The 25,511-nt window shown below is 59.9% G+C and overlaps 3 protein-coding genes and 1 long non-coding RNA gene across 5 annotated transcripts in view; 3 read left to right on the forward strand and 1 right to left on the reverse strand.

The window, feature by feature from the left end:
- The window catches only part of RNH1 (ribonuclease/angiogenin inhibitor 1), a 102,671-nt gene that overhangs the window by 30,198 nt on the left and 46,962 nt on the right, over positions 1–25,511 (forward strand). The window lies entirely within an intron of this gene.
- On the forward strand, positions 20–2,320 carry LOC135982966 (uncharacterized). The gene is made up of 3 exons (XR_010600462.1): positions 20–1,369; positions 1,830–2,002; positions 2,156–2,320. It is a non-coding gene; the product is annotated as an uncharacterized LOC135982966 (long non-coding RNA).
- On the reverse strand, positions 6,488–9,730 carry LOC135982967 (vitamin K epoxide reductase complex subunit 1-like). The gene is made up of 2 exons (XM_065591944.1): positions 9,443–9,730; positions 6,488–6,833 (listed from the first exon to the last, which is right to left on the reverse strand). The coding sequence occupies exons 1-2, from the start codon at positions 9,610–9,612 to the stop codon at positions 6,614–6,616; spliced, it is 390 nt and encodes a 129-aa protein (XP_065448016.1). The 5' UTR covers positions 9,613–9,730; the 3' UTR covers positions 6,488–6,613.
- LOC135982968 (uncharacterized) lies at positions 20,699–25,501 on the forward strand. Its single transcript, XM_065591945.1, has 4 exons — positions 20,699–21,194; positions 21,413–21,507; positions 21,654–21,806; positions 22,726–25,501. The coding sequence occupies exons 1-4, from the start codon at positions 21,080–21,082 to the stop codon at positions 23,212–23,214; spliced, it is 852 nt and encodes a 283-aa protein (XP_065448017.1). The 5' UTR covers positions 20,699–21,079; the 3' UTR covers positions 23,215–25,501.

The following is a 25,511-nucleotide window of genomic DNA, read 5'->3' on the forward strand; positions in this document are numbered from 1 at the left end:
CCACATGGAGAGACCAAAATGGTGGAGAAAAGAGACTTCTATTGGAGGGCCTGGGTGGCTTGGCTTGCCGAACAGCAGCGGGAGTTGTTCTGGCTGCTGTGGAGGTCGGCACCCAGACCAAACAAGAGATCCGGCACCGAGGGCGAGAGGCCAGGAACGCTGAACTGCTTCGCCTGTAGGTGACAGGGACACTAAAGGAGGGAGTGTCCCTCCTGGGAGGGGGCAGAGAGGCCCCACCCAGAAAAGGCACCCCCTGTGAGAGTAACAGGGGGGCCCCCAGCTTGTTGGGTCTGTGGGGAGCCAGGGCACCTGAAGAGAGAGTGCCCCTACAGGACTCCCAAGGCCTGGGCCAGCCCAGAAGGAAGGGCTAGGGCCCCAACAAGCAGGAGTAGGGATGTGCCAGGGGGAAGACCCAGAAAGTGCTTCCACTGCCACCAAGAGGGACATCTAAAGAAGCACTGCCCCCTGAGGCAGAAAAGGGGGAGTGTCCGAGACAAGGGCTCGGTCAGAGACCAGCCACAGAGAAGAGGTGGTGAAGACGGAGGCCCCTAGAGAGAAAGGGGCTGGGGCAGAGAGGCCCCACCGAAATGAGGGAACCCACATAGGAGCCAGGAGGGCCCATGTGGGAACCCAAAGAGAAGTAGGAACCCACGTAGGACCAGGGCGTTCTACAGTGGGAACCCAGACCCTACAGCTGGGAAGCAGCTGGCTCCAGACTTTGGAGGGCCTGCGAGAGGAAAGGGATGCCCTGCAGGCCCCACTACGAAGGAAGCTGGGGTGATAGGGACCCCTTTCCTCCCCTCCCCCGTGAGCATTTTTTAAGGGGGAGGGTTTGTGGTGGGACAGCTGCCCCACCCCCATGTGAGAGGGAACTAGAGTAGGCCAGAATGGCTGTGCAAGCCGTCAGCCAATCAGGGAAGGGCCTACTGAGAGCCAGTCAGGGCCGAGATTAGAGCCAGCCAATCAGGGCTAGGCTAGGCCCTATATAATGGCTGCCCAGGAGAGCAGAAGGTCGTCTGTCCCAGAATTTCATGGGGGAAGGTCTGTCTCCAGAACAGGAGACCAGCATCTCGGGCTGGGCAGTACTGCATCTGGCCATCGGGTGGCCGAGACAAATTGTAACCGGCCCTTGAGACAAGGGGCTAGACTTTGGGGGTTGCGGTTGGCCACCGAGGCAGGTGCAAGGACTGTTGCTAACCCCCGCCCCTGGAATGGGGTGAGGATGGACTAGTGGACACTGCTGGAGGCAGTGAGCAACGCGGCTCCAGATGCCAACGGAGGACAAGAGACAGATGGGACGCTGCCAGCAGAGGGCGTTCCCCAGGGACTGAGCTAATTCCCAGAGCGACCAGCGGGAGGCGCCATGCTGGTGAGTCCCAACCCCGTCAAAACCGCCCAGCCCTATTGTGGGCCCACTGCTACCCTGCAGACTGTGGTCAGGACCAGACTGGGCCAGCTGGAGTGGCCTCCCTCTGATTGGGAGAGCGAGAAGGGGAAATGGAGCCCCCTGGCACTCACAGAAACTCTCTCCCCTCTCTGTGGAGCAGGGTTCTTCCCTCTGCCCCCCAAATTCCTTCATATGGGGCAGGACCTCTTTCCTTTGCACCCACTCCCCTCTGTCTACCTCCCCTCATTCCCGCTGCGCCCAGGCAGAGCTCTCCCTGCCCCATATCGTCCAGAAAAGCCCTTGTGTCAGGGCCACAGCCCCACTGGAGCTCGGAAAGCTCCACTTTTGAGGAGGTGGGGGTGGGACAGAGGCTCAGGGCTAGCTTCACCTCCTGCCCTTTATTCTCCCCTTGGCCCTTCTATGGGGTCTCTGGGTGTGACAGGAATAGGAGCCTCCTTCCCAGCTGTCTTCCAGGCCCTGGGATCTGGCACAGCCTCCCAGACGGGCGCTTCCTGTAGCTGAGCCACGTCAGGGAGCAGTGGGGACAGGTCACCTCGTCCCAGCAATGCCGGCTCTCAAAGAGGCTTAGATGGAAGACCCCAGGCCCTCATGGAGGTAAGAGCCATTTACTTCTTGGGGCGTGTGGGTCTCTTGGGGGAGAAATGGCATCCCCGATGCATAGCCTGGCTGGGAGCTTTCCCTGTCCCTGGATTCCAGCCCTGGTACAGAGCCCTATTTCTCATCATGATATCCTCATTTTATTCTCAGAGGCGGTGTCCAGGATCCTGGAGACGGTTTCCTGCTGCAGGAGGTTTGAGCGGGGAGAGATCACTCACTGTCACGACCCAGGGGTCTCCAACCCAGGTCTGCAGGGTTCATGGGAGCAGCCACACTCCAACCCTCCACCTGGAAGCCTGCTGAAAATTGCTTACCTCGGACCCATGAAGTTCAGGCCCAGTTTGAGGCTCCACTCCTGAGGTCCTATTGGAGGAGTCCCAGGAAAGCTCCCTGGCCCTGCGTAAGACAGCAGCAGGAACACGAAGCTGACTGAACACCAGGCCTGCTCCCGGTTCTGGACCGTGCGCTGCCTGGTTCTGCTGCCGCTCCCCTGGCTTGATTTCCTGGCATCTGAGTTGTGGTGGTGATCGCACGTTTGTCTTTTGCTGCTGATCTTCCAGTATCCTGACCCGGCTGACTCTCGACTCCTGTCATGTGAGTGTGGACTCTGGCTCTGACCAGTAGGTCTGGCTGCCCTTGACCCAGCCGTGACATGGACTTTGATACAATTTCTCCATTGCCCCTTTCTGATCTCCAGGAAGATACACGAGTCCCTTGGCTCCCAAAGTCCCAGTTGCCCGCTATTCAAGGGCTGAGGGGTAGTGCTTGTATCACCCCACCCCAGCTGCTTTTCCTAGGGGAATCTCCCTAGAGCAGAGGAGAAATCTGCTCTTTTCTTAGGATCAGTCCCACCCTGGCCTCAGCTCGGCTACTTTGTTAACCTGGGGTCAGGCACCACTTTTGAAGCCCTCAGCATGGGGGTGGAGGTGGGAGCAGAGGCTGGAGCTCCAGCAGTTTCCACCAAAGAACACCCCCCTGTCTTTCTATGGTCCGGCTAGGGCTCCCCATCTACCCTGGAGCTGAACAGCTGGGAGCTGATGGATTGTCCTTGGTGGGCCATGTTCTTGTGTGTGATGAGAGGGCCAGGAGCAGATGCACCACGCCTGGCCAGGACCGGGCTAAGCAACCTGTAATGCTAGGTGAGTCAAACCAGGGCCACAATACAGACACCCTGGGCATCCATGGGGACTGAATCTGAGCCCTTCACTACGAAGAGCACAACTCGTTCCAACTTGAGTCATGACGCTGGTGACCCCTGCCAGCCCCTCTGAGGTGGGTCAGTATTATCCCTGTTCGCTGGGGCATAGGGATAGAAAGCAACTGGCTGCAAGGTCACACATGACGTCCCTGACAAAGTCAGAGAACCCAGGAGCCCTGACTCTGACACTAGGCCTTAAATGACAAGACCAACCTCCCTCCCACTCAGGAAGCCATAGAAGGGACCATCTGCTGAGCTCCCCTTGGCAATGCCGCTGTCAGAGACCATTGCTAGTGGGTGACAAGTGCCTGAGCCCGGAACTGCTTGAGAGCCTCCTAGAGACTCGCAGGTGTTTGACTGGGACCCTCAGGGAGCCGTGGCAAGAGCCTCTCCGGCTCTAACAAAGAGTTTCTGTTCTCCTAGACAGTCAGCCCGTGAGGCCAGTTTGCAGAATGTGGAAGAGCCCTTTGGCGAGGCGTTGGAGGATTCACCATGAAGGTGGCAGCAGCGGCAGTGTCTGGGGTCCCTATGGGCCAAGCCTCAACTCCTGCCAATCCAGGCTAATCTCCCACTGCTCTCAGTGGGGCCTGGCTTTAGCTGCTGGGCCTGTGAGCCTAGACCAGGGGTCTCAAACTCAAATGACCACGAGGGCTGCATGAGGACTAGTTCATTGGCCCGAGGGCCGCATCACTGACACCCCTCCCCCCTCGCTGCCCGAGGCCCTGCCCCCAGAGGGAGCAGGAGGGGTGTGGCAGGGTCTCAGGGCGGGAGTTGAGGTGCAGGGGGCTCAGGGCAGGGAGTTGGAGGGGTGAGGCAGGGGGTGCAGGGTGCAGTAGGGGGCTCTGGGCAGGGGGTTGGGGTGTGGGGTGCAGTAGGGGTGAGGGGTTCAGACAGGGGGCTCAGGGTAGGGAGTTAGGGTGCAGGAGGGAGTGTGTGGTAGAGGGTTGGGGTTCAGACAGGGGGCTCAGGGCAGAAGGTTGGGGTGCAGAAAGGGTGTGGGATGTGGCTGGAGGCTGAGGGCAGGGAGTTGGGGTGCAGAAGGGGGTTGAGGTGCAGGCAGGAGGTTCAGGGCAGGGAGTTGGAGGGGTGCAGCAGGGGGTTGGGGTGCAGGCAGGGAGTTGGGGTGCAGGGGGCAGGAGGGAGTGCGAGGTGTGGCTGAGGGTTGGGGTCCAGGCAGGGGGCTCACGGCAGGGGTTTGGGGTGCAGGATGGCATTGGGCTGTGGCCTGGAGCCGCTTACCTAGAGAAATAGCCCCGCAGGCCGCGTGTTGGAGACCCCTGGCCTAGGCCGAGCACTCAGGGATTTCCATCAGCCTGCTCAATGGCGAATGCAGCCACCCAAAGAAGGGAAGAAGAATGGAAGTGAAAGAGTAAAGCTGGACCATCCGCTGAGCTGCTGCAATCAAGTGAGCAGAGCCGGGGAGAGAAGAGGGAGAACTCGAAGGTGGCTGGCGGCAGTAGGGAGGAGAAGCAGTTTGGGAGCCAGGAGAGGAGAAATAAATAGTTTAATGACAAATGCTGCCGGCTCTCTCTTGTGTGCTGAAGGGTTGAAAAGGGGTCTCTTTACTATCAGGCTAAACTTTAAAATAGCTGTGTATGGGGCTGGGGGGTCTATAAAGGTAAGAGGTCACTCTAGGGGCTTGAAGTCCCAGATTCTCGGGCTATTGCCTCCTTCTACCAGCTGATCTCAACCCAGCAACTCCCTCAGGTGGTAGCAGTAGTGAGCTCTTGTCCTCCTTTTCTGGACTAGCCACCAGAAAAAGGACACGATCCATGTGGCCAAGGAAAGAGAGAGGCAGTGTTGCCTGTTACCATGGCTCTTGTGGGGGAGCACGGCAGGTTACGCTGGACTAGGTAGGAGCCACATGTCTCCAAACTTGCACCTCCCGAGGCTCTAGAGACTTCGCTCCCGATCCCAGAGCGTCCTCAGAGTCCTAAAGCACCAGATGGATTCTGGCCTCTCCCCCCACCTCAGCAGTCCAGAAAAAGTGATTTGTAGACATGTTCTGTGTCCTCTCCTGCCACACTCCCCTGTTGGCAACTAATGCAGTCACAGAGTCCAGGCTCGGTGACAGGCATTGCTCTGGGCTGGGACAAGCAGGAGGACATGAGCTGCAATGGATCCCCCTGTGCGTGGGCTGAATGGGCAACCTTTCTCCTTCCATCTCTGCTTTCCAGCCCACAGGCACTAAGGAGAAGGTGATGCACTTACCCCAAAGGTGGGGGTAGGAAGAAGCAGAGTGAAGAGGAGATCAGAGCGCCATCCCATAGCATTCCTCCTAGAGTCTCTCCAACCACCACCTGGCTCCTTCCTGCCGTAGGCCGCAGCCCCTAGGTTCCACAGGGACTTTCTGAATTAACCCTCTAGAAAGCTGCCTCTGGCTTCCTACAAGCTCTCACACGGCCCTGTCACGGGAGGTAAGGAATAAGGTCCTGCCTCCCCCAACTGCTCGGGGGAATCCTCTCCGAGAATCAGTGCAGGGCTTTATGCAGCTCAACAAACAGATCCCTTTGTGTGGTGTTGTCAAGAAGCTTCACCCCCCGCTTGGCAGCTCTTTTTAGAGCAACATTAACTCCCACAGGGATTTCTGCCCTAAATGCTCCAGGCCTGAGGGAAGGATTCTGTGGAAAACAGGCCTTTCCCTTGCTCCAATCCAGGCTCTGCTGTTCTGATGCTGCAGAGGCTTGAGGGTTCCTGGAGAGCATGCGGCAACGCCAGCAATCCCATGGGTCCTCAGCCCTCGGGACATGTTCTCTTTCTCCCCCAGCACCTTGCAGTAGAGGGAAGAAAGGGACACGGGAGATGGTGTCTCTCACTGCAGGATGGGTTATCTGTAAGCCAGGAACACCAGTGTGGACGCAGGGGAATGCTGTGCTGTGGTGTATGTGCCCTGCAGGATATCACTCGTGAAGGGAAGCAACACCGCTCTTGGCAGCGGAATCTGGGCAATAAGGAAGAGGAGATGGAAATTCTCCCTGGGGAGGGGAAATGGGGAAACCCGGGGGGACGATGGGTATGTCGCTGGTTACAGCCCACTGAGGTAGGGGAGAGAGGGTACAAAAAGTGGTGGGCAGGGAGGTGGTTCTCAAACTCTGGGTCAGGACCCCAAAGTGAGTTACAACCCCATTGTAATGGGGTCACCAGGGCTGGCTTAGACTTGCTGGGGTCTGGGGCCAAAGCTGAAGTCCGAGCCCCCCGACTGAGGGGGAAGCCAAAGCCTGAGGGCCTCAGCCCTAGGCAGTCAAGCTCGGGTTGCAAGCCCCTTGTCTGGGGCTGAAGCCCTTGGGCTTCGATTTTGGCCTCCCCACGCAGGGTGGGGGGATTTGGGCTTTGGCTTTCCCCCCACACCCAGGGTCGGGAGGGCTCAGGCTTCGGTCCCCCCTCCTGGGGTCGTGTAGTAATTTTTGTTGTCAGAAGGGGGTCGGAGTGCAATGAAGTTTGAGAGCCCCTGCATTAGACACATCATTACCTGTTTTACGTTCTTGGTTATTGAGAACCCCGGACCTCGAATGGACAGGGATCAAGCTGCTACTGACACAGCCCAGCAGATGAACCGGTGGGGGGCTGGCACCATTCACTGAATCCAAACCAGAGAGCAGGAAATGTTTCTCCTTTTGCACCTGTCTATGACTTGTGGGAAGAAATTAGGTTAGCCCGGGGGACTTCCTACTGGGAGACAGACAGGGGCGGTCTCACGTAGCCAGGAGTAAATCGTCCTTGGCCATTTAAAAAAATTATAGATACTTTTCTAATGCAAAGTTTTGTGCCCAACTAGGAGTGACTCTATTGTGGGCCTCCTTGTGTTGGATAAAGATGAACTGATCACTGGACTGGATGTCCGTGGTTGCTCTGGGGCCAGTGATCATGACTTGACTATTCAGTAAGGACCAGTATCCTTACTGGTTTTGGAACAAATTGATAAATTAAACAGCAATAAGTCACCTGTCCTTTAAATCAGCTTCCACACCAGATGCCTGGAGGAGAGCTAATATGACACCAATGCATAAAAAAGGCTCCAGAGATGCTCCTGGCAATTACAGGCAACTAAGGCTAACTTCAGTACCAGGCAAATTGGGTGAAATTATAAAGAGCACAATTATTAGACACATAGATAAACATAATTTGTTGGGGAAGAGTGAACATGGTTTTTGTAAAGGGAAATCATGCCTCACGAATTTACTAGAATTCTTTGAGGGAGTCAACAAGCATGTAGATAAAGGTGATCCCGTGGATATAGTGTACTTAGATTTTCAGAAAACATTTGAGAAGGGCCCTCCCTTGGCTCTGAAGCAAAATGGGATAAGATGGAAGGTCCTCTCTGGGATATGTAACTGGTTCAAAGGCAAGAAAGAAAGGGTCTGACTAAGTGGTCAGTTTTCAGAATGGAGAGAGGTAAATAGTGGTGTCCCCCGGGGCTCTGTACTGGGACCAGTTCTGTTCAACATACTCCTAAGTGATCTGGAAAAAGGGGTAAACAGTGAGGTGGCAACATTTGCAGCTGATACAAACCAACTCAAGTTAGTTAAGTCCAAAAGAGAGTGCAAAGTGTGACAAAGGGATCTCACCAAACTGAGTGACTGGGCAACAAAAAGGCAGATGAAATTCAATGTTGATAAATGCAAAGTAATCAATTACAACATGTCAGGGAAGATTCTAGGCATCAATGATCTGATCTTTGGGTTGATGGCGGTAAACAGATTCCCATAAGGCTCCCTCTCTCCCTCTTCCCAAGAGCCACCCTCATCCTCTCTCCCCTTTCTGTTCCCGCATCCACTGCAAACTTTCGAAGATGGATGCCTCGTGATGGCCTTCGCTCATGGGGATGTTGCCTAGTGGTCAGGGTTTCGGCCCTTTTGGGGGGAAGGGCGCAGCAGATGGTGGGGGAGCCCAGGGCCTCCCACTGGGCTCTGACCCAGGCTACTCTGGGGCAACTGTGACGTTATTGACATAAACTGGGACCATATCAATCATTGTTGCAACCAAGGTCCTGTAGTGGCACCCAAATCTTGTATAAAGGGGGTCAAATGGGGTGTCTAGGACAAGGTTATGGTTTACTGGTTATGATCATGCTGTCTATATGTGTGTATCAGTTTTGTAGTTGAAGTTATGAATATTGGCTCTATACTGTCTGTATGGCAAACTTATGCTATGCTTCTGGGTGACATCCCAGACAAGCTGAGATTAGCTCTGCCTAGCCTGCTTGATGGCCCATTAAGGACCATCAGCTATACAATGGACCCATTGAGAGAAGACAGATACGCCTTGTAACTCAGCAAAGTATGCAGGGACTGGCCCATGTGACTCCAGACTCCATTTTGCTGTAATTTTCCACAGTAAGAACAAAGAGGTGTTCTTACACCTGGAAAAGACTATATAAGGCTGATGCCTCATCTCCATCTTGTCTTCAATCCTGCTTCATACCTCTGGAGGAACTTTGCTACAAACTGAAGCTCTGAACAAAGGACTGAGGACCCATCCCAGCGGGGGATGTATTCCAGAGACTTGATTCGAACCTGCAGTTTATTCCATCGCTGCTGCAAGCCTGAACCAAGAACTTTGCCATTACTGTATGTAATTGATTCCATTTAACCAATTCTAACTCTCATCTCTATCTTTTTCCTTTTATGAATAAACCTTTAGATTTTAGATTCTAAAGGATCGGCAGCAGCGTGTTTTGTGGATAAGATCTGACTTGTATATTGACCTGGGTCTGGGGCTTGGTCCTTTGGGATCAGGAGAACCTTTTTCTTTTACTGGGGTATTGGTTTTCATAACCATTTGTCCCCATAACGTGTGGCCCTGGTGGTTATACTGGGAAACTGGAGTGTCTAAGGAGATTGCTTGTGAGACTTGCGGTTAGCCAGTGGGATGAGACCGAAGTCCTCCTAGTCTGGCTGGTTTGGTTTGCCTTAGAGGTGGAAAACCCCCAGCCTTGGGCTGTAACTGCCCTGTTTTAGCAATTTGTCCTGAGTTGGCACTCTCAGTTGGGTTCCGCCAAAACCGCATAGTCACAGCAACACAAGGGGGTGACCCTTCCTAGCACCCCGCTATTGTCCAAAGTTCGCAGTTTATCACAGGAAGCTCTGAAGGGTGCTTGGCAAAGGGGAGTCATGCCATGGGGCGGGGGGTTGCAGAGGAGCAAGGGGGAGTCATGTCATGGTGTCAGGGGTTGCAATGGGGGAAGGGGGAGTCATGCCATGGGGCGAAGGGTTGCAATGGGGCCGGTCCCCCCCGCTCACCTGGAGGTGAAGACCTTGGAGCAGCTGACGGAGGGGCTCAGGTCGCACATGGCCCGGTACCCGGGGTCCCGCTCCCGCGAGCTCTCCACGTGCAGCGCGTACACGGAGAGCACCAGCCCCAGCGCGCACAGCACGAGCCGCAGCGCCCGCTCCCAGCCCGGCGCCGCCATCGCCTACTGCCACCACGCGCCGGGACCGGGCTCGCCCCGACTGGCCCGCGCACCTGCCAATCAGCAAACGGCTCCGGCCCATTGGCTGCCCCTTCAGGAGGTGGGATGGCGGAAGCAAGGGATTCTGGGACTTGTAGTTTTATGTACCAGTGGAGGAGACGGGGGAGCTATGGTGCTTATGGGGAGGAGTCTAGTGCTTGGACCAGAGCCCTGGGGTAGCAGGGGGCTCCAGGGGCTATTTAAAGTGCCGGGGCTCCAGCTGCCTCTGCTGCCTCGGTCCTCTAAATAGCCACGAGAGCCCCACAGCTTCCCCAGGGCTCCGGCAGCTATTTAAAGGGCCAAGGTGGTAGAAGCAGGGGGGCCCCTGCCCTGCCTGCAGCCAGCCCCTGCTGCACCCCCTGCCCTGCCTCCAGCCCCGCACCCCCTGCCCCCACCAGCCCGTCTCCAGCCAGCTCCTGCCTGCAGCCAGCCCCTGCTGCACCCCCTGCCCGCACCAGCCCCGCACCCCCTACCCTGCCTGCAGCCAGCCCCTGTCTCCAGCCAGCCCCGCACCCCCTGCCCACAGCCAGCCCCTGCTGCACCCCCTGCCTGCAGCCAGCCCCTGCTGCACCCCCTGCCCGCACCAGCCCCGCACTCCCTACCCTGCCTGCAGCCAGCCCCTGTCTCCAGCCAGACCCACACCCCCTACCCCCACCAGCCCCTGTCTCCAGCCAGCCCCTGCCTGCAGCCAGCCTCGCACTCCCTGCCTGCAGCCAGCCCCTGCTGCACCCCCTGCCCTGCCTGCAGCCAGCCCCTGTCTCCAACCAGACCCGCACCCCCTGCCCCAGCCAGCCAGTGCCTGCAGCCAGCCCCTGCTGCACCCCCTGCCCTGCCCGCAGCCAGCCCCTGTATCCAGCCAGCCCCACACCCCCTGCCCGCAGCCAGCCCCACACGCCTTGCCCTGCCTCCAGGCAGACCCTACCTCCAGTCACTCCTGCCCTGCCTCCGGCTAGCAATGTATGTAATATATAATTTTAATTTTATTTATATAGTTATGGAAAGTAAATAATACATGGAAGAAATGAAGGGGGGGGGGGTTACGTGTTTTTTTTTAATCATCCCTGTCGGGGCCCCGCCTAAAATGTTCAAATTGGGCCCCACACTTCCTAAAGCCAGCCCTGCATACAGTAATGGCAAAGTTCTTGGTTCAGGCTTGTAGCAGTGATAGAATAAACTGCAGGTTCAAATCAAGTCTCTGGAGTACATCCACAGCTGGGATGGATCATTCAGTCCTTTGTATAGAGCTTCCTTTTATAGCAAAGTCCCTCCAGAGCTATGAAGCAGGATTGAAGACAAGATGGAGACGAGGCATCAGCCTTTTATAGTCTCTTGCCGTGTGGTCTTTGCTTTCTTTGTCCCAAGAACACTCTATCCAGCATGTGGCATAGAAAAACCTTAGAGTTCTGTCCATAAGCAGGTCCCTGCATGCCTTGCTGAGTCACAAGGTGTATCCACCTTCTCTCAATGGGTCAATTGTATAGCTCATGGTCCTTAGTGGGCCATCAAGCAGGCTAGGCAGAACTAACACCAACTTGTCTGGGGTGTTCCCCGGAAGCATAGCACAAGCTTGAAATACAGACAGTACAGAGCCAATATTCAGAACGTCAACTACAAAACTGATACACATATACAAATAGCATAATTATAATCAGCCAATCAGAACCTCTCCATAGACCCCTTCCTCGACAACCTTTGTACAATATTGGCTGCAAATATATAACAGTGGTGGCAACGGTGATCTATACAGTTACAGATTATGTCAATAGCGTCACAGGAGGTGACACGGCATCAGTGAGACTGATATTGGAATACTGCATCCAGTTTTGGTGTCCTCCTTTGAAAAAGATGTTGTGAAATTGGAGCTGGGGCAGCAAAGAGCCAGCAAATGTTCTGAGGGCTGGAGAAAAATGCCTTATAGTGAGCGACTGAAAGAGCTCAATCTGTTTAGCATATCAAAAGAAGATTGAAAGGTGACTTCATTGAAGTGTTGAAGTGCTTTAATGGAGAGAAAAGATTGGGTCTTAAAGGGCTCTGTAATCGAGCAGAGAAGTGCAGAACAAGACCCAGTGGCTGGAAGGTGAAAAGAGACAAATTCATATTACAAATAAAGCACAAATATTCAACAGCGAGAATGATTCACCACAGGAACAAGCTACCAAGGAAAGTGGTGGATTCGCTCTCTCTTGATGACATTTAATGAAGACTAGATGCCTTTCTGGAATGTGTTTGCCCCCAAAGTAGCTATGGTGTCATACAGGAGGCCTGTGACATGCAGGGGGTCACATTAGATGCTCTAATGGTCTCTTCTGGCCATCAAGTCTACTAATTTCTGAAAAACGGAGTGTAGCATTGGGAGCAGCGTCTGAGGTTTTACTGTCTAGTCGGCTTGCTTCCTAGAATGAACACGCCTTGAGTGGGGTGATCCACAGGGAGTAGCTCAAAGCTCCCAAGTGCCTGGCCAGGGGCAGGACATTAGCACCACAAGGGAGGGGCGTGGCAGTGACATCACAAAGGCCTTTTGCAGGACATCAGACTATTGGTCAAAGGTGGTGACCTCACAGAGAGATGCTGACATCAGCCAGGCAGGACAGAGGCGAGTGGCCCGGGAAAGCTCAGAGACCCCTGGGGCTTTGCTTCAGCACGTCTCTGTCTCGAGGTCTCTCTTTGAGGACTGAGAGAACATTCGGGTTCATGTAGGTGAGCGGCAGGAGGAACCTCTGTCGAGTTTTCTCCTTCCCTTTTCGTGATTGTACTAGAAAGCAGACGTCCCTGTGTAGAAGGTAAGAGCCTCCTCGAGGTTTGAAACCTGTTCAGTCTGATCCATCGGGTGAGAGTTGAATTCTAGGCATGGAAAACACGAGCTTGAGGCAGAATTTTATTCCACACCCGGGATTTTGTCCCTTAGAATCACTGGGGACATTGGGGTTTGTCCGTTTTGTTTCCCCTTTTCCTCCAGCCCTCCCTCCTTTCTTCTCTTCTCTTGCTTCTTTTGTCCTTTCCCCTGTTCCCCTCCCAACACCAGGGGGTGTGTGTTTGTGTGTCGCGGGGGAGTGCTCTGCAGCTCCCACGGTGGGAGGTCCACCCAAAAATGTGGGGCTGAAATAGTGCCCCGGCAGTGATCCCCACCAGTAGCGTAGCTAGAGGCGGTGCAGGGGAAGCAGCCACTTCCCCTCAGCACATTTTCCAAAAGCGGTGCCTTAGTCAGGGGTTACCATGGCGCCAGCGGGCGGGGCCCACGCTCCGCTCCGAAGCTTGGCCTGCCCTGACCTCCTGCACGCAAAGGGGGGGCAGCACGGCCGGAGGAGCCATGGGAGGGGGGGGGCCGCGGGGGCGGAACGGCACGGCCGGAGGAGCCATCCTTTGGACTCTCTGGTGAGAACCCTCAGCCTCCCTTCTTATCAAAAGAAGATTGAAAGGAGACTTCATTGAAGTGTTGAAGTGCCTTAATGGAGAGAGAAGATTGGGTATTAAAGGGCTCTTTAATCGAGCAGGGGCGGAAAGGCATGGCCGGAGGAGCCATGAGGTGGGGGCCGACACGGTGCTGGGCGGGGGCCGGGCCGGGGGCCGGGCCAGGGGCCGGCGTGGTGCTCGGCCAGGGGCCGGCGCGGTGCTGGGCCGGGGGCCGGCGCGATGCTGGGCCGGCGGTGCGGGCACTTCGCCGGGGACCGGCGCGGTGCTGGGCCGGGGGCCAGGCCAGGGGCCGGTGTGGTGCTCAGCCGGGGGCCGGAGCCAGCACAGTGCTGGGCGGGGGCCGGCGCGGTGCTGGGCCAGGGGCCGGGCTGGGGGCCGGCACGGTGCTGGGCCGGGGGCTGGGGCCGGTGTGGTGCTGGGCCGGGGGCCGGGGCTGGTGCGGTGCTGAGCCGGGGTTCGGGGCCGACGCGGTGCTCGGCCAGGGGCCGGCGCGGTGCTGGGCCAGGGGCACGGGCCAGCGCGGTGCTGGGCCGAGTGCCGGTGCCGGCGCGGTGCTGGGCTGGGGCCGGCACGGTGCTGGGCCGGGGGCCGGGGGCTGGTGCGGTGCTGAGCCGGGGTTCGGGGCCGACGCGGTGCTCGGCCGGGGGCCGGCGCGGTGCTGGGCCGGGGGCTGGGGCCGGTGTGGTGCTGGGCCGGGGGCCGGGGCCGCTGCGGTGCTGAGCCGGGGTTCAGGGCCGACGCGGTGCTCGGCCAGGGGCCGGCGCGGTGCTGGGCCAGGGGCACGGGCCAGCGCGGTGCTGGGCCGAGTGCCGGTGCCGGCGCGGTGCTGGGCTGGGGCCGGCACGGTGCTGGGCCGAGGGCCGGGGCCGTCGCGGTGCTGGGCCGGGGGCCGGGGCCGTCGCGGTGCTGGGCCGGGGGCCGGCGCCGGCGCTGGGCCGGGGGCCGGCGCGGTGCTGCTCTGGGGGCTGGCGCGGTGCTGGGCCGGGGGCCGGTGCGGTGCTCGGCCGGGTGCTGGGCCGGGGGCCGGCACGGTGCTGGGCGGGGGCCGGTGCGGTGTTGGGCCGGGGGCCGTGCCGGGGACGCGGGACCGGGGGCCAGCGCGATGCTGGGCCGGCGGGGCGGGCACTTCGCCGGGTACCGGCGCGGTGCTGGGCCGGGGGCCGGGGCCGGCACGGTGCTGGGCGGGGGCCGGCGCGGTGCTGGGCCGGGGGCCTGACCAGGGGCCTTCATGGTGCTGGGCCGAGGGCCGGTGCGGGCACTTGGCCGGGGTCCGGCGCGGTGCTCGGCCGGGGGCTGGCGCGGTGCTGCTCCGGGGGCTGGTGCGGTGCTGGGCCGGGGGCCGGCACGGTGCTCGGCCGGGGGCTGGGGCCGGGGGCTGGGGCCGGGGCCGGCGCGGTGCTGGGCGGGGGCTGGCGCAGTGCTGGGCCGGGGGCCGGGGGCGCGGGCACTTGGCCGTGGGCTGGTGCGGTGCTCGGCCGGGGCCCGAGCCGGGGGCCGGTCCAGGGGCCGGCGCGGGCACTTGGCCGGGGGCCGGCAGGGGCACTTGGGCTCGGCTGGGGGCCGGGGGCGCGGGCTCTTGGCCGAGGGCCAGTGCCCCAGGGCCCGAGCCGGGCGGGAGACGCCGGGGCCAGAGCCTCTTGGCCTGGGCCGGTCGGCCGCCAGAGGGAGCCGCTCGGCCACGGGGGCCGGACTGAGCTGCGCCGCAGCCCGCCCCAGCCTATCTGCTGCCTCCCTGTTTCAGGCTTCCCGCGAACATTTGATTCGCGGGAAGCAGGGGAGGGGGAGGAGCAGGGGGCGGAGCGTTCAGGGGAAGGGGCAGAGTTGGGGCGGGGCTGGGGGCGGGGAAGGGGCGGAGTTGGGGCAGGGCCCCATGGAGTGTCCTCCTTTTTAAAAATTAAAATATGGTAACCCTACTAGTGAGCATGGACTTGTCAAGAACAGATCATTCCAAACCAATCCTAGCTCCTTCTTTGGCAGGGTTATAGGCCTAGTGGAGATGGGTAAACAGTAGATGTGATCTCTCTTGGTGTTTCTACGGCTTTTGACACAGTCCCATGGGACATTCTCACAAGCGAACGAGGGAAATGTGGTCTAGATGTAATCAGTGAAATGTGAGTGCAGAGCTGGTTGAAAGCCCAGACTCCAAGAGCCCTTCTCCATGTCTGGCTGTCCAACGGAGAGGGTGTACCTAGTGGGTCCGGCAGGGATCAGTCCGGGGGCCGGTAGTATTCAATATTTTCCTTCAGGATTTGGAAAATGGAGTGGAGAGCATGCTTCTACAATTTGCAAATGACACCAAGCACTTTGGAGCACAGGATTCGAATTCAAAACGCCCTTAACAAATTGGAGACTTGGTCTTTTTGAGCCAAAGTCCATGGCTGGGCCCCTCTCTCTAGACTGGGCTGAAGTGAAACCCCAGAGCCAAACCCTCCTCCTCCTGGGCAGTGCGCTCCCACCTTCAATGGCCAGGAAGGTGTGTAAAGTGCTGGGATGTCGGGATCCCGGACACGCTGTCACCCCCGCACTAGGGCGGTGTTCTGCACCCCCTGCTGCTGGCCGAGTTTCTCCGTCCCTTGACAATAAGACAGACTCTTGTTTTCACAGCCAGCCGATCGCCCCGTGCCATCACCCTGCCTGCTTCCTGGGCAGGGTAACTCCTCAGCTCACCACCACCCTCTCCAGCCTGCCTTGGGCTTGGTGAGTGAGGAGACGGGCGAGGGACGACCCTGAACATCCTCCATCCATCGCTCCGTCACCAGAGCAAGTGAGTGGCATTAGGGTTCCTCGGGGGCGTCCCCTGTCTGTCTGGGGAGAGGCAGAAAGAGGGGGAGAGAATCTCTCCCAAAGGAGATTGGATTTGCAAACAGCCCCCAGGACCCCCTCGCTCTAGGACCGGGAAGAGGCTTCCCCAGAGCCGTCTCCAGTGTGTTTGGCAAGGTCCCAGCAATGGGGCTCCCAGCCCTTCCCTTGTGGGAGACTGTTCCCCAGGCTGAGAGTCTCTGAGCTGGGCCAGACCCAGTGAGCTGCTGAGCATGGAAATCAATGGGAACCCAGGGGGCCCTAGCCTTGCTATGCCTAGGGACTTTGAAGTGGGGAATGGTTTCCCAGGAGAAGTCCGGACTCCTGGGTTCAGGGCCGGCTTTAGCAAGTGCGGGGCCCAATTCCTGGGGCGGCACTTCGGATTGCTGGCTGGGGGAGGTGGCCCCGCGGGGCTGCCGCGCTCCGGATGGCACTCTGGCCAGGAATGCAGGGCCATGGGGCTTGCCGCGGTCCGGCCGACGGTCCGGCCGGGGTCGTGGAGCTGCAGGGCTGCTGCGGTCCGGCTGGGGCTGCGGGGCCCCGGGCCTGGCCGGAGCTGCAGCCAGGGTCGCAGGGCCGTGGGGCAGCCGTGTTCTGGCCGGAGCTGCAGCCGGGGTCGCAGAGCTGCCATGGTCCGGCCGGAGCTCCAGCCAGGAGAGCGGGACTGCAGGGCTGGGCGCGCTCCGCCGGAGCTCCAGCCAGGGTCACGGGGTCACAGGGCTGCCACGCTCCAGCCTGGGTCACGGGGCCGCGGGGCTGCCGCGCTCCGGCCGGCGCTCTGGCCAGGGGAGCGGGGCCCCCGAAGACGACTGCCGCCAGGGTGAGTGCGCGGGGCCCTCTTAGGCGCGGGGCCCGATTCTGGGGAATCGGGCGAATCGGCCTAAAGCCGGCCCTGCCTGGGTTCTGTTCCTTCTCTAGCCTGGGCGGGAGGTGGGGGGGTGTGAGTGTGGTCTGGGGTGGCAGGAGGGAGCTGCTTGTCCAAAGTGACCAGTGTCTTTGTGACTGACCCCAGTGCTCGAAAAGGACGAGACTCCCCCGTTCTTGCAGCCCCAGCGATGACGAGGGGGAGCATTGAGGGGGAGCAGAGCATGCAATGAACTCCTGCCAGTGGGGGTAGCTTGCCCTCCCTGTACCCCTGTGGGGGGAGCAGGAGCTGCTCTGGCTGGGGCGGGGATGGGGAGGGACCAAACAGGCTGGTTAGTGAGAGGCTGCCTTGACCCCAGACTCACGCCTGCTCCCCGCTGGGTTCCAGGATGGCCAGGCTCCTGAGGATGTTCGGGAAGAAGGCTGTGCAGGTGGCCCCAGAGCCTGAGGGAAGCAGCCACCATCTTCCCCAGGAGCGAAGCTGCCCCTCCGTCCCCGCTGGAGGGGAAGAAGCTTCCGGCCGTGCCAGGAGGTGGAAGCGCCCAGCCTTCTGGCGGAGGAAACCCACTCCCGGCACAGGTGCCGAGGTGGGAGCATCACCTCCCAGGCCAAAATGGAGCTGGGCCAGGCTGCGGCTGGGCAGGCAGGACCCAGCCCAGGGGCGGAACCGGGCAGGGTGGCTCTGGGGCTTGTTGTTGTGTGGGCAGCAGCGGCCCCAGGCGCCCAGCCCCAACTTCCAACAGGAGGCATCGCCCTGCCCGGTCAGTGAGGACCGTCCAGCCTCCCCAGGGCAGGAGGTGGAGGATCCCTCTGCCAGCCCCAGCAGCTCGGGCCGCTCCCCATCGGACAGCAGCAGTGCCTGCGACTCGGACAGCAGCCTGGCCGACGGACGCGTCTGCTTTGTTCCAGGTGAGGAGCCAGGCTGGGCTCAGGGAGGGGTGAGGAGGGGGCTGTGAACACCCTGGGCCCAGGCCCTCGAGCAGTGCTATGGGGGCGGGTCTCCAGCCCAGGTGTCTGGCCTGAGCCATGTGAACCCCATGGACACTAGATGCTGCCACTTTGGTCCTTGGTGCTCCATTGGGCGGGGGTGGGGGGAGGCACCTCCAAGGGAGTCCAGGACAGTGGGGAGGGTCTCTTTCCTATGGGCTCCTGAAGGAGTTGGGGTCTGATGCCATCACTGAGAGGGGGGAGTGTGGGGCCCAATCTGCCCTATGTCCTGGAGGTGGGAAGGGGACACATTGTCCCACCATGCCCCTGTCCTTCCCCCGAGTGGCAGCAGGAGTCACCTTGTCCCCTTCTCTCCCTGGTGCAGCGTCCGCCAGGGACTCCGAGGACGACGAGGAGAAAGAACAACGGGTAGACTTGGTAACAGAGGAGGCTGCTCTCATGAACATCCGAGAGCAGCTCCATGCCCGAGAAAAGGTACAAACGTTCCCCAGCTGTGCTGGAACTGAGATTGTCCTGCTCCTTCCCAGCATCCTGACCCCCTGCAGAAGGTCTTGGCCCTAATCGGGACCCTTCTCCTTCATGATCTGGGACCCCCAAGATGGGGGTGTTTGTCACACACCAGCCGGGGTCTCCTCCCCGCACAGGCACTGTCCCAGTTCCTGACCCTGATTGTGGAGGAGTCGTGGGTGATTTGGACAATAGGCAGGTCCCCACTATCCCCCATTCAGGCCTAAGTCCTGCAGCTGGTGTGGCTGGGGCAGGGAGGTCCCTGGCTAACTGGCTCTCTCTCCCCTAACCCCACTCCTGGTGGGCGCAGGACGAGGCGCAGCAGCTCGAGTTCCTGCACGCCATCTACCCCGCGTGCCTCGCTGCCCAGCAGAGAGGGGAGGACACATTGGAGCCACACTGCTCGAAGGCGGCTGTGGTGGAGAGGATTGTGGTGAGTGAGACACGGCGCCCGGCAGCTGGAGGGTGGACAGAGACATGGGAGGGGCAGGGGTCTCCCCAGGCCGATGGTTGGGGGATGGCTGGTGCTGGAGGGCAGCTGAGGGCAGGGATTGCTGGGGCTGAAGATTGGGGAGAGGAGACGGGAGAACTAGTGGGCAGGAATCGGAGGAGCGGGAGGCAGCTGGGGAGATCCTGCTGTCTGTGTAATCTCCTCCTTGGGGAGTGTCAGTGAGGCCCGAATCTCACACGCTCCTTTGTCTCCTTTGCCTCTCACAGGAGCTCATTGAGGAGCTTCCTCCTAATTCTCCACCCGGCGCCGTCCTGGCCAACTCCCTCATTGCTGTGGCCAACCTCAGGTACCGAGACCCTCCCGCCCGGTTCCCCTAACCCCGGTGCTGCTCAGGCCCGTGTCTGGGAGTCACTGCCCCTCCCACTCCCAGGTCACCTCCCAAGGGGGACTCCTCTGGCACAGGTGGCAGGAAGGGTCACTCCCTCTCCTGGCTGCTCTGTTCTTTGCACTCCAGTCACATTGCAATGGCTTTGGGGAGAGGCTGACTCCCAGGATCAGATACAGGAGGGGCAGCAGGGTCCAGGGAACAGGCGCCATTCCTGCCCTGCCACTGTCGGTCTGGGAAACCTTGGCCTTATCATTCCCTGGCTCAGTGCCTCAGTTTCCATTCTTGCCAGCCTCTGCCTATTTCCCTGCAGTTTCACGTCCGTGTTGGTGCCAGTCCCACCCCCGCACTGCACAGTCTAATACCAGCTCCTCTCTCTTGCCAGCACCATGACACCTGCCCTGGAGCCGGAGCTGGAGACCCACCTCCTCCGAGCCATGCTGCACGCCGTGTTCACCCTGGGCACGCAGACGGACACCAACCAAGTCCAGGTAGATCAGCCAGCTGTTATCCTGCCCGAATCCTTGCTAATTGCCTGCAGTGGGATGTGAATGAGAGAGGCCAGGATATGTGTTTGGGGGTCTCACCAGTGCTTCCCAGAGACTCCTCTTCCCATCCTGTGGCAGGTGTAGCCCCAGTTTCCCTAACTCTGACCTATGGCTCTCCCTTGCTTTGCAGGATCTGCATAGGGTCATACCAGACCTCCTGGACGCCATGCTGGGGAACCTGCTGGAAAAGACCCCAGACACGGACAAGCTCCACTACATCTTGGAGGTGAGCCCGATGAGGGGGTGGGGGCAATTTTACCTTAACTCTTAGATCCATTTTCCAGTCTGTCCTCCTAGCTGGGCCCCCAGTGGCCGTCCTTGGTCAGGGCAGTCAGTGCAATGCAGGGTCAGGCCCTTCCTCCTTGAAGGACAGAGGAAGGAGCTGGGACTTCAAGCCAGAGCTCTGCCTGGTTGTGTCGAGCACTAACCACAGGGCCCCCGGCTGGCTTGGGGAGTGACAGTCTGAACCCCTCCTGGGAGATCCAGAAGATGGTCCTCAGAGAAGAGCCACAGCCTCATTCCTAGAGAAACAGGAGGGCCCCAGAGAATCAGCCCTTGTCTCTGACGGGCCCCGAGATTCCTGGGGGGATTGTGCTCACACTCAGTCCCTTCACCCAGCCAAGGACTTGAGAGCCAGGGAGGGGGGAGGGGTCTGTCTCCTTCCTGGGGAGCTGTTCAGGAATCAGCAGTTCAGGGAGGATGGGACCAGCCCCGACACCGAGCATTGTCCCAATCTAGAGAGACAATGACAAGCTGTGACCTGCAGGATACAAGCATCGTCCTGGGGGCAAGAGTCCCCTTCTAAAACTCTGCGGTCAATGAATCAGATATTCCACCCCCACTGCATGCAATGTCTCAGCCCCCTTGGGATGCGGGGGGGAGGCATTAGCACTACACATGCACCCCCTCATCAATCCTGAGCTGCCTCCTTTCCCCACAGCACATTCACTACTGGACCGTGTCCAGGGTGCCACGAGAGAGAGCCAGGGCCATCAGGAGCAGCGCGGCCCTGCTCACGTCCGTCATCTCCCTCCCTGACTTTGACGTAAGTGGCCTCTGAGCCCAGCTTCCTGACTCCAGGCGTAGGGGGGCCGGCTCCAATGGGCTGGAGGATCTGCGGCTGCAGGGGCTGTGGGCTAGGAGTGATCCTCTTGGGGAGGCAGAGTCAGAGCAGAGAATGAGCCTGGCTTGAGTCAAGTTCTTCTTGTCCTGGTTAAGTGGCGACTCTCGCTTGTAAGGGGAGCAGGCTCCAGGTTCTTGCCTTCCCGTCATCCTGGAGCAGCTGGGGAAGCAAATCCTCCTGGAGGGCCCTGCCCACATCTCTGTCCTCCGGGCTCCCTTGCGGGCAGAGATAACTAAGGATTCAGCTCTAGCTCCTATCCTCTAGCATCTCCTGCAGAGGGGCTGAGGGGAAGGAGAGTCCTGGCCCAGGCGGGGACTGGGAGCTGACAGGAAAATGCTGATGGAGTCCCCTCTCCCTCTCCCTTCCATTAGAACTCAGCCGAATTCCCCAGGATGGGCCACCACGTGGCCCAGCTGGCTCTGTCCATCAGTGACCCAGACGAGGACATCAGCCGGCAGGCCAGGGAGGGGGTTTACCGGCTCTACCAGCTCCTGCTGCGCCAGAGGGGTAAGGAACCCGGCTAGACGAGTCAGACTGGGACCCCAGCCGATTTCTCTCCGAGTGACCCTGGCTGGCGGATCAGTCTCTCTCTCTCTCTTTCTGTGTTCTCCACCACCCCCGCAGTTCTGTTGGGCTCTGCCCACCGTGCAGCCACCAATGGGATTGGAAGGACACAAGCCCTGCAACCAGAATGACCAATGTGTATGTGTCTCTCTCTTTCCCAGAGCTGACCATCCGTGAGGTCGAAGACCTTTGGTGCTGGGACTGGCACCAGGACAGCCGGCTCCTCGGCTATAAGAACACCGCCAGGGTGGGGGAGGTAAGGACACTCTGCCAGGGCACGGCACAGTTCTGCAGGGCAGGTGGCTGCCTCCTGGAGCCACGCGACGGAGTTGCCGTTCTAGGCCAGGATTTGGAGCCTGGTTCGGGGCAATCTGCTGAAGCCTCACATCTGGTTGGTTTCAGGTTTTTGCCAAATTCTTCTCGGAGGGGCAGAGAAGATTCTTCCTGCAGACAGCAGTGCTGGCCATGCACGACCCCCTGCTGCGTGTCAGCCAGGCTGGGCTGCTCCTTACTTACTCCCTCCTGGGGCAAACCGAGCAGCTGATGGGGAGCAAGGTGAGCAGCTGCATTAGACTCAGGAGATTGGGGCGGGGCCCAGGCCTCATTCCCATCCTCTGGCCATTCGCCGGCCTGGCAGCAAGGCGACTGGTGGGGAATGAGAGTGAGAGCAGGTGCTCCTGGGAAGGGAGATGAATTCACCTCCATGAGCAGGAGGGAGGAGGTTGTCCCCGGAGCAGTTCCAGCCCAGCTCGTTAGCAAGGCTAATGAATGACAAGCATTGCCTCAGCACGGACTTCTGTTCTTGGGAAGGGCAGCAGAGTCCTCTACGTGCCCTCTGCGAGCCTCTCCTGTCACCCGCGCCACCACCCAGAGTTGTTCCCGTCACTGGCAGCCTGGGAGGCCAAGGACTGAGGGGTGATGGCGACTGACCGGGCAGGTCTGAGGCACATGGGCGGGGGAAGCTCGTCCTGCTGCCGGCAGGGCTGGACTCGCTCTAGAGAGAACGGGAGGATTCACTCAGCAGGGGCTGCTGATCTGCCCCATTCACCAGGGCTGCCGTCCTGCGGCTTCAGCCTCAGTGCCTGGGATGACTTGGGGAAAGGTCTCAAGCTCCCCACATCCCACTTCACTGCTGCCAGAATCCCTCCGCCCCCCGCCCCGCTAGAGCCCCCTCCCTGCCCAACCTGGGTGGGGGTGGAGGAGAGGGGTCAGAGAACTTGAGCTGTGGATTGGAGGTGGAACAGCTGTCAGGGGCACTGGGTGGGAGGTGGCAGGAGCTCCCCCTACAAGGAGGTTGTTGGCACTGGAGGTCCCTTGAAAGGAAAACAAGACTCCATTCTGGGGGTCAGGAGGGGGACTCCATCCCTCAGAGGTGCGCGGGTGCTGGGTGGAATTGCTGCTGGTCCCAGGGGCCCTTAATTCCCCGATTCCACGGGGGCATCTGAGTCTCTGACAGGTCCTCGTTCCCTTGCAGCACGAGGTCGTCACGGCCAAAATAATGAACGAACTTCACATCATCCGGCACTTGCGCCAAGTGCCGGAGGCGCTGCAGGAATTCTGCCTCCAAGGCCACCAGCAACTCCTGCTCCCTCTAAACGGGGAGTGTAGTGAGACTGAGCGGCCTCCCTCCGAGCAGGAGAGCGAGGGCCCCTCTACACACCCCTTGGAGGGCAGAGCCTATATCGCCCCACCCCCCTTGCCTGTTGGCTGGTCACCGGGGCCTCTGGTAGACTCTGTTTCAACTGAGCGGCCTCCCTCCGAGCAGGAGAGCGAGGGCCCCTCTACACGCCCCTTGGATGGCAGAGCCTATATCGCCCCACCCCCCTCGCCTGTTGGCTGGCCACCGGGGCCTCTGGTAGACTCTGTTGAAACTGAGCGGCCTCCCTCCGAGCGGGAGAGCGAGGGCCCCTCTACACGCCCCTTGGAGGGCAGAGCCTATATCGCCCCGCCCCCCTCGCCATAAGGACCGGGGCGTGGGGTCGGAAATATAAAAGGCCGGCCCTTGACCACAGTTGGGGAACAGCCTGCAACAGAGGAGGACACTTGGCCTGTTCTCCAGAGTCCCCTAACCCTAACCCCAGACATGGACGAGGACTGGCCCGGAGTACCCGCTGCGGTTTACCCCAGGGAGCCGGAAGAGGCCTGCAGGCCGCAGGTACCAAACCCCGGGGAGGCAGGAAGTAGCCCAGGGGCAGCCCGGGAGCTGCTGGCTGCAGAGCCCGGCGCGGCTCAGTCGGCGTGTTGCGGCTGGATCCCCGCCGACGCAGGGGCAACCAATCCTGCCCCTGCCAGCGCCTTGGGCTGGGACGCGGGGGAGGAGGGTGGGACCGCGTCCCCCTGCCACCCCACCCCGGGTGGCTGACCCCCTACATGGTGCAAGGAGGCTCTAGCCCAGGACAGGAACTGTTTGTTGGCTGGCCACCGGGGCCCCGCCCAGGCTAGAGCCAGCCCTGTCAAGTCTGTCTGTTTGCTGGCTGCCAGGGTTCCACCCAGGCCAGGGCCCGCCCTTGAAGTCTGGTTGTTTGTGGGGTGCTTGGGCCCCGCCCAGGCCTGAGCCACCCCCGATACAATGTGTTGAGGGGCTGACCACTTGAGCGACCTCAGCCCAGCAGCGCCGGCTCTACCATTTTTGCTGCCCCAAGCAAAAAAAAAAAATGCAACAACGCTCGGACTGCCAAAGCGAGCAAAAAGAAAACCAAAAAAACCCCCCAACCACTTGGACTGCTGCCACCCGAACTGCCGAAGCAGAAAAAAACCCAACAACAACGCTCGGACTGCCGCCGCCCGAACAGCTGAAGTGCAAAAAACAAAAAAGTCGCCCGGCCTGTGCTGCCCCAAGAATGGACGGAATGCCGCCCCAGGCATGTGCTTCCTCCGCTGGTGCCTGGAGCCAGCCCCGCAGCCCAGGCCGCAGCCTGGTTGCGACAGCTGATCGCTGAGGTGGGGCGGCTGCTCCACCCCCATGCAAGAGGGCGCTAGAGTAGGCCAGAGCGGCTCCAGAGGCTGGTAGCCAATCAGAGAATGGTCAACTGAGAGCCAATCAGGGCCGAGATTAGAGTCAGCCAATCAGGGCTAAGCTAGGCCCTATATAAAGGCTGCCCAGGCGAGCAGCAGGCAGTATCCCCCAAACCTTGATGGGAGAAGGTCTGTCTTCAGAGCAGGAGACCAGCATCTCCGAAAGAGCAGTGCTGGGCAGGCTCAAGGGAGCATACTACAGCTCCGGCCCAAGACCTGCCAGACTGCGGGCCCTGATAGAAAGGGCCTAGAGGGCCCAGAGGAGAAGTGGCCCAGGGACAGTTGGACAAGGGGAGAGCAGGGAGACTGCCACTAGAGGATCCCTGGGTTTGGACCCAGGATAGTTGGTGGGCCTGGGTCCCCCCGTTCCCTCTTGTACTGCAGCTGGCCATACGATGGCTGAGTCAAACTGCAACCGGCCCTTGAGACAAGGGGCTAGACTGTGCGGGTTTTGGTTGGCCACTGAGGCAGGTGCAAGGACTGTTGCTAACCTACTTCCCGCCGGAAGGAGATGAGGATGGATTAGGGGGCACTGCTGGAGGGAAGTGGCCTGAAGAAGGACACCGTCAAGCAGACTAGGCAGATTGTGCCACATGGAGAGACCAAAATGGTGGAGAAAAGAGACTTCTATTGGAGGGCCTGGGTGGCTTGGCTTGCCGAACAGCAGCGGGAGTTGTTCTGGCTGCTGTGGAGGTCGGCACCCAGACCAAACAAGAGATCCGGCACCGAGGGCGAGAGGCCAGGAACGCTGAACTGCTTCGCCTGTAGGTGACAGGGACACTAAAGGAGGGAGTGTCCCTCCTGGGAGGGGGCAGAGAGGCTCCACCCAGAAAAGGCACCCCCTGTGAGAGTAACAGGGGGGCCCCCAGCTTGTTGGGTCTGTGGGGAGCCAGGGCACGTGAAGAGAGAGTGCCCCTACAGGACTCCCAAGGCCCGGGCCAGCCCAGAAGGAAGGGCTAGGGCCCAAACAAGCAGGAGTAGGGATGTGGCAGGGGGAAGACCCAGAAAGTGCTTCCACTGCCACCAAGAGGGACATCTAAAGAAGCACTGCCCCCTGAGGCAGAAAAGGGGGAGTGTCCGAGACAAGGGCTCGGTCAGAGACCAGCCACAGAGAAGAGGTGGTGAAGACGGAGGCCCCTAGAGAGAAAGGGGCTGGGGCAGAGAGGCCCCACCGAAATGAGGGAACCCACATAGGAGCCAGGAGGGCCCATGTGGGAACCCAAAGAGAAGTAGGAACCCACGTAG

Source organism: Chrysemys picta, chromosome 4, assembly GCF_011386835.1.
Source record: "Chrysemys picta bellii isolate R12L10 chromosome 4, ASM1138683v2, whole genome shotgun sequence".
Lineage (NCBI taxonomy): Eukaryota > Metazoa > Chordata > Testudines > Emydidae > Chrysemys > Chrysemys picta.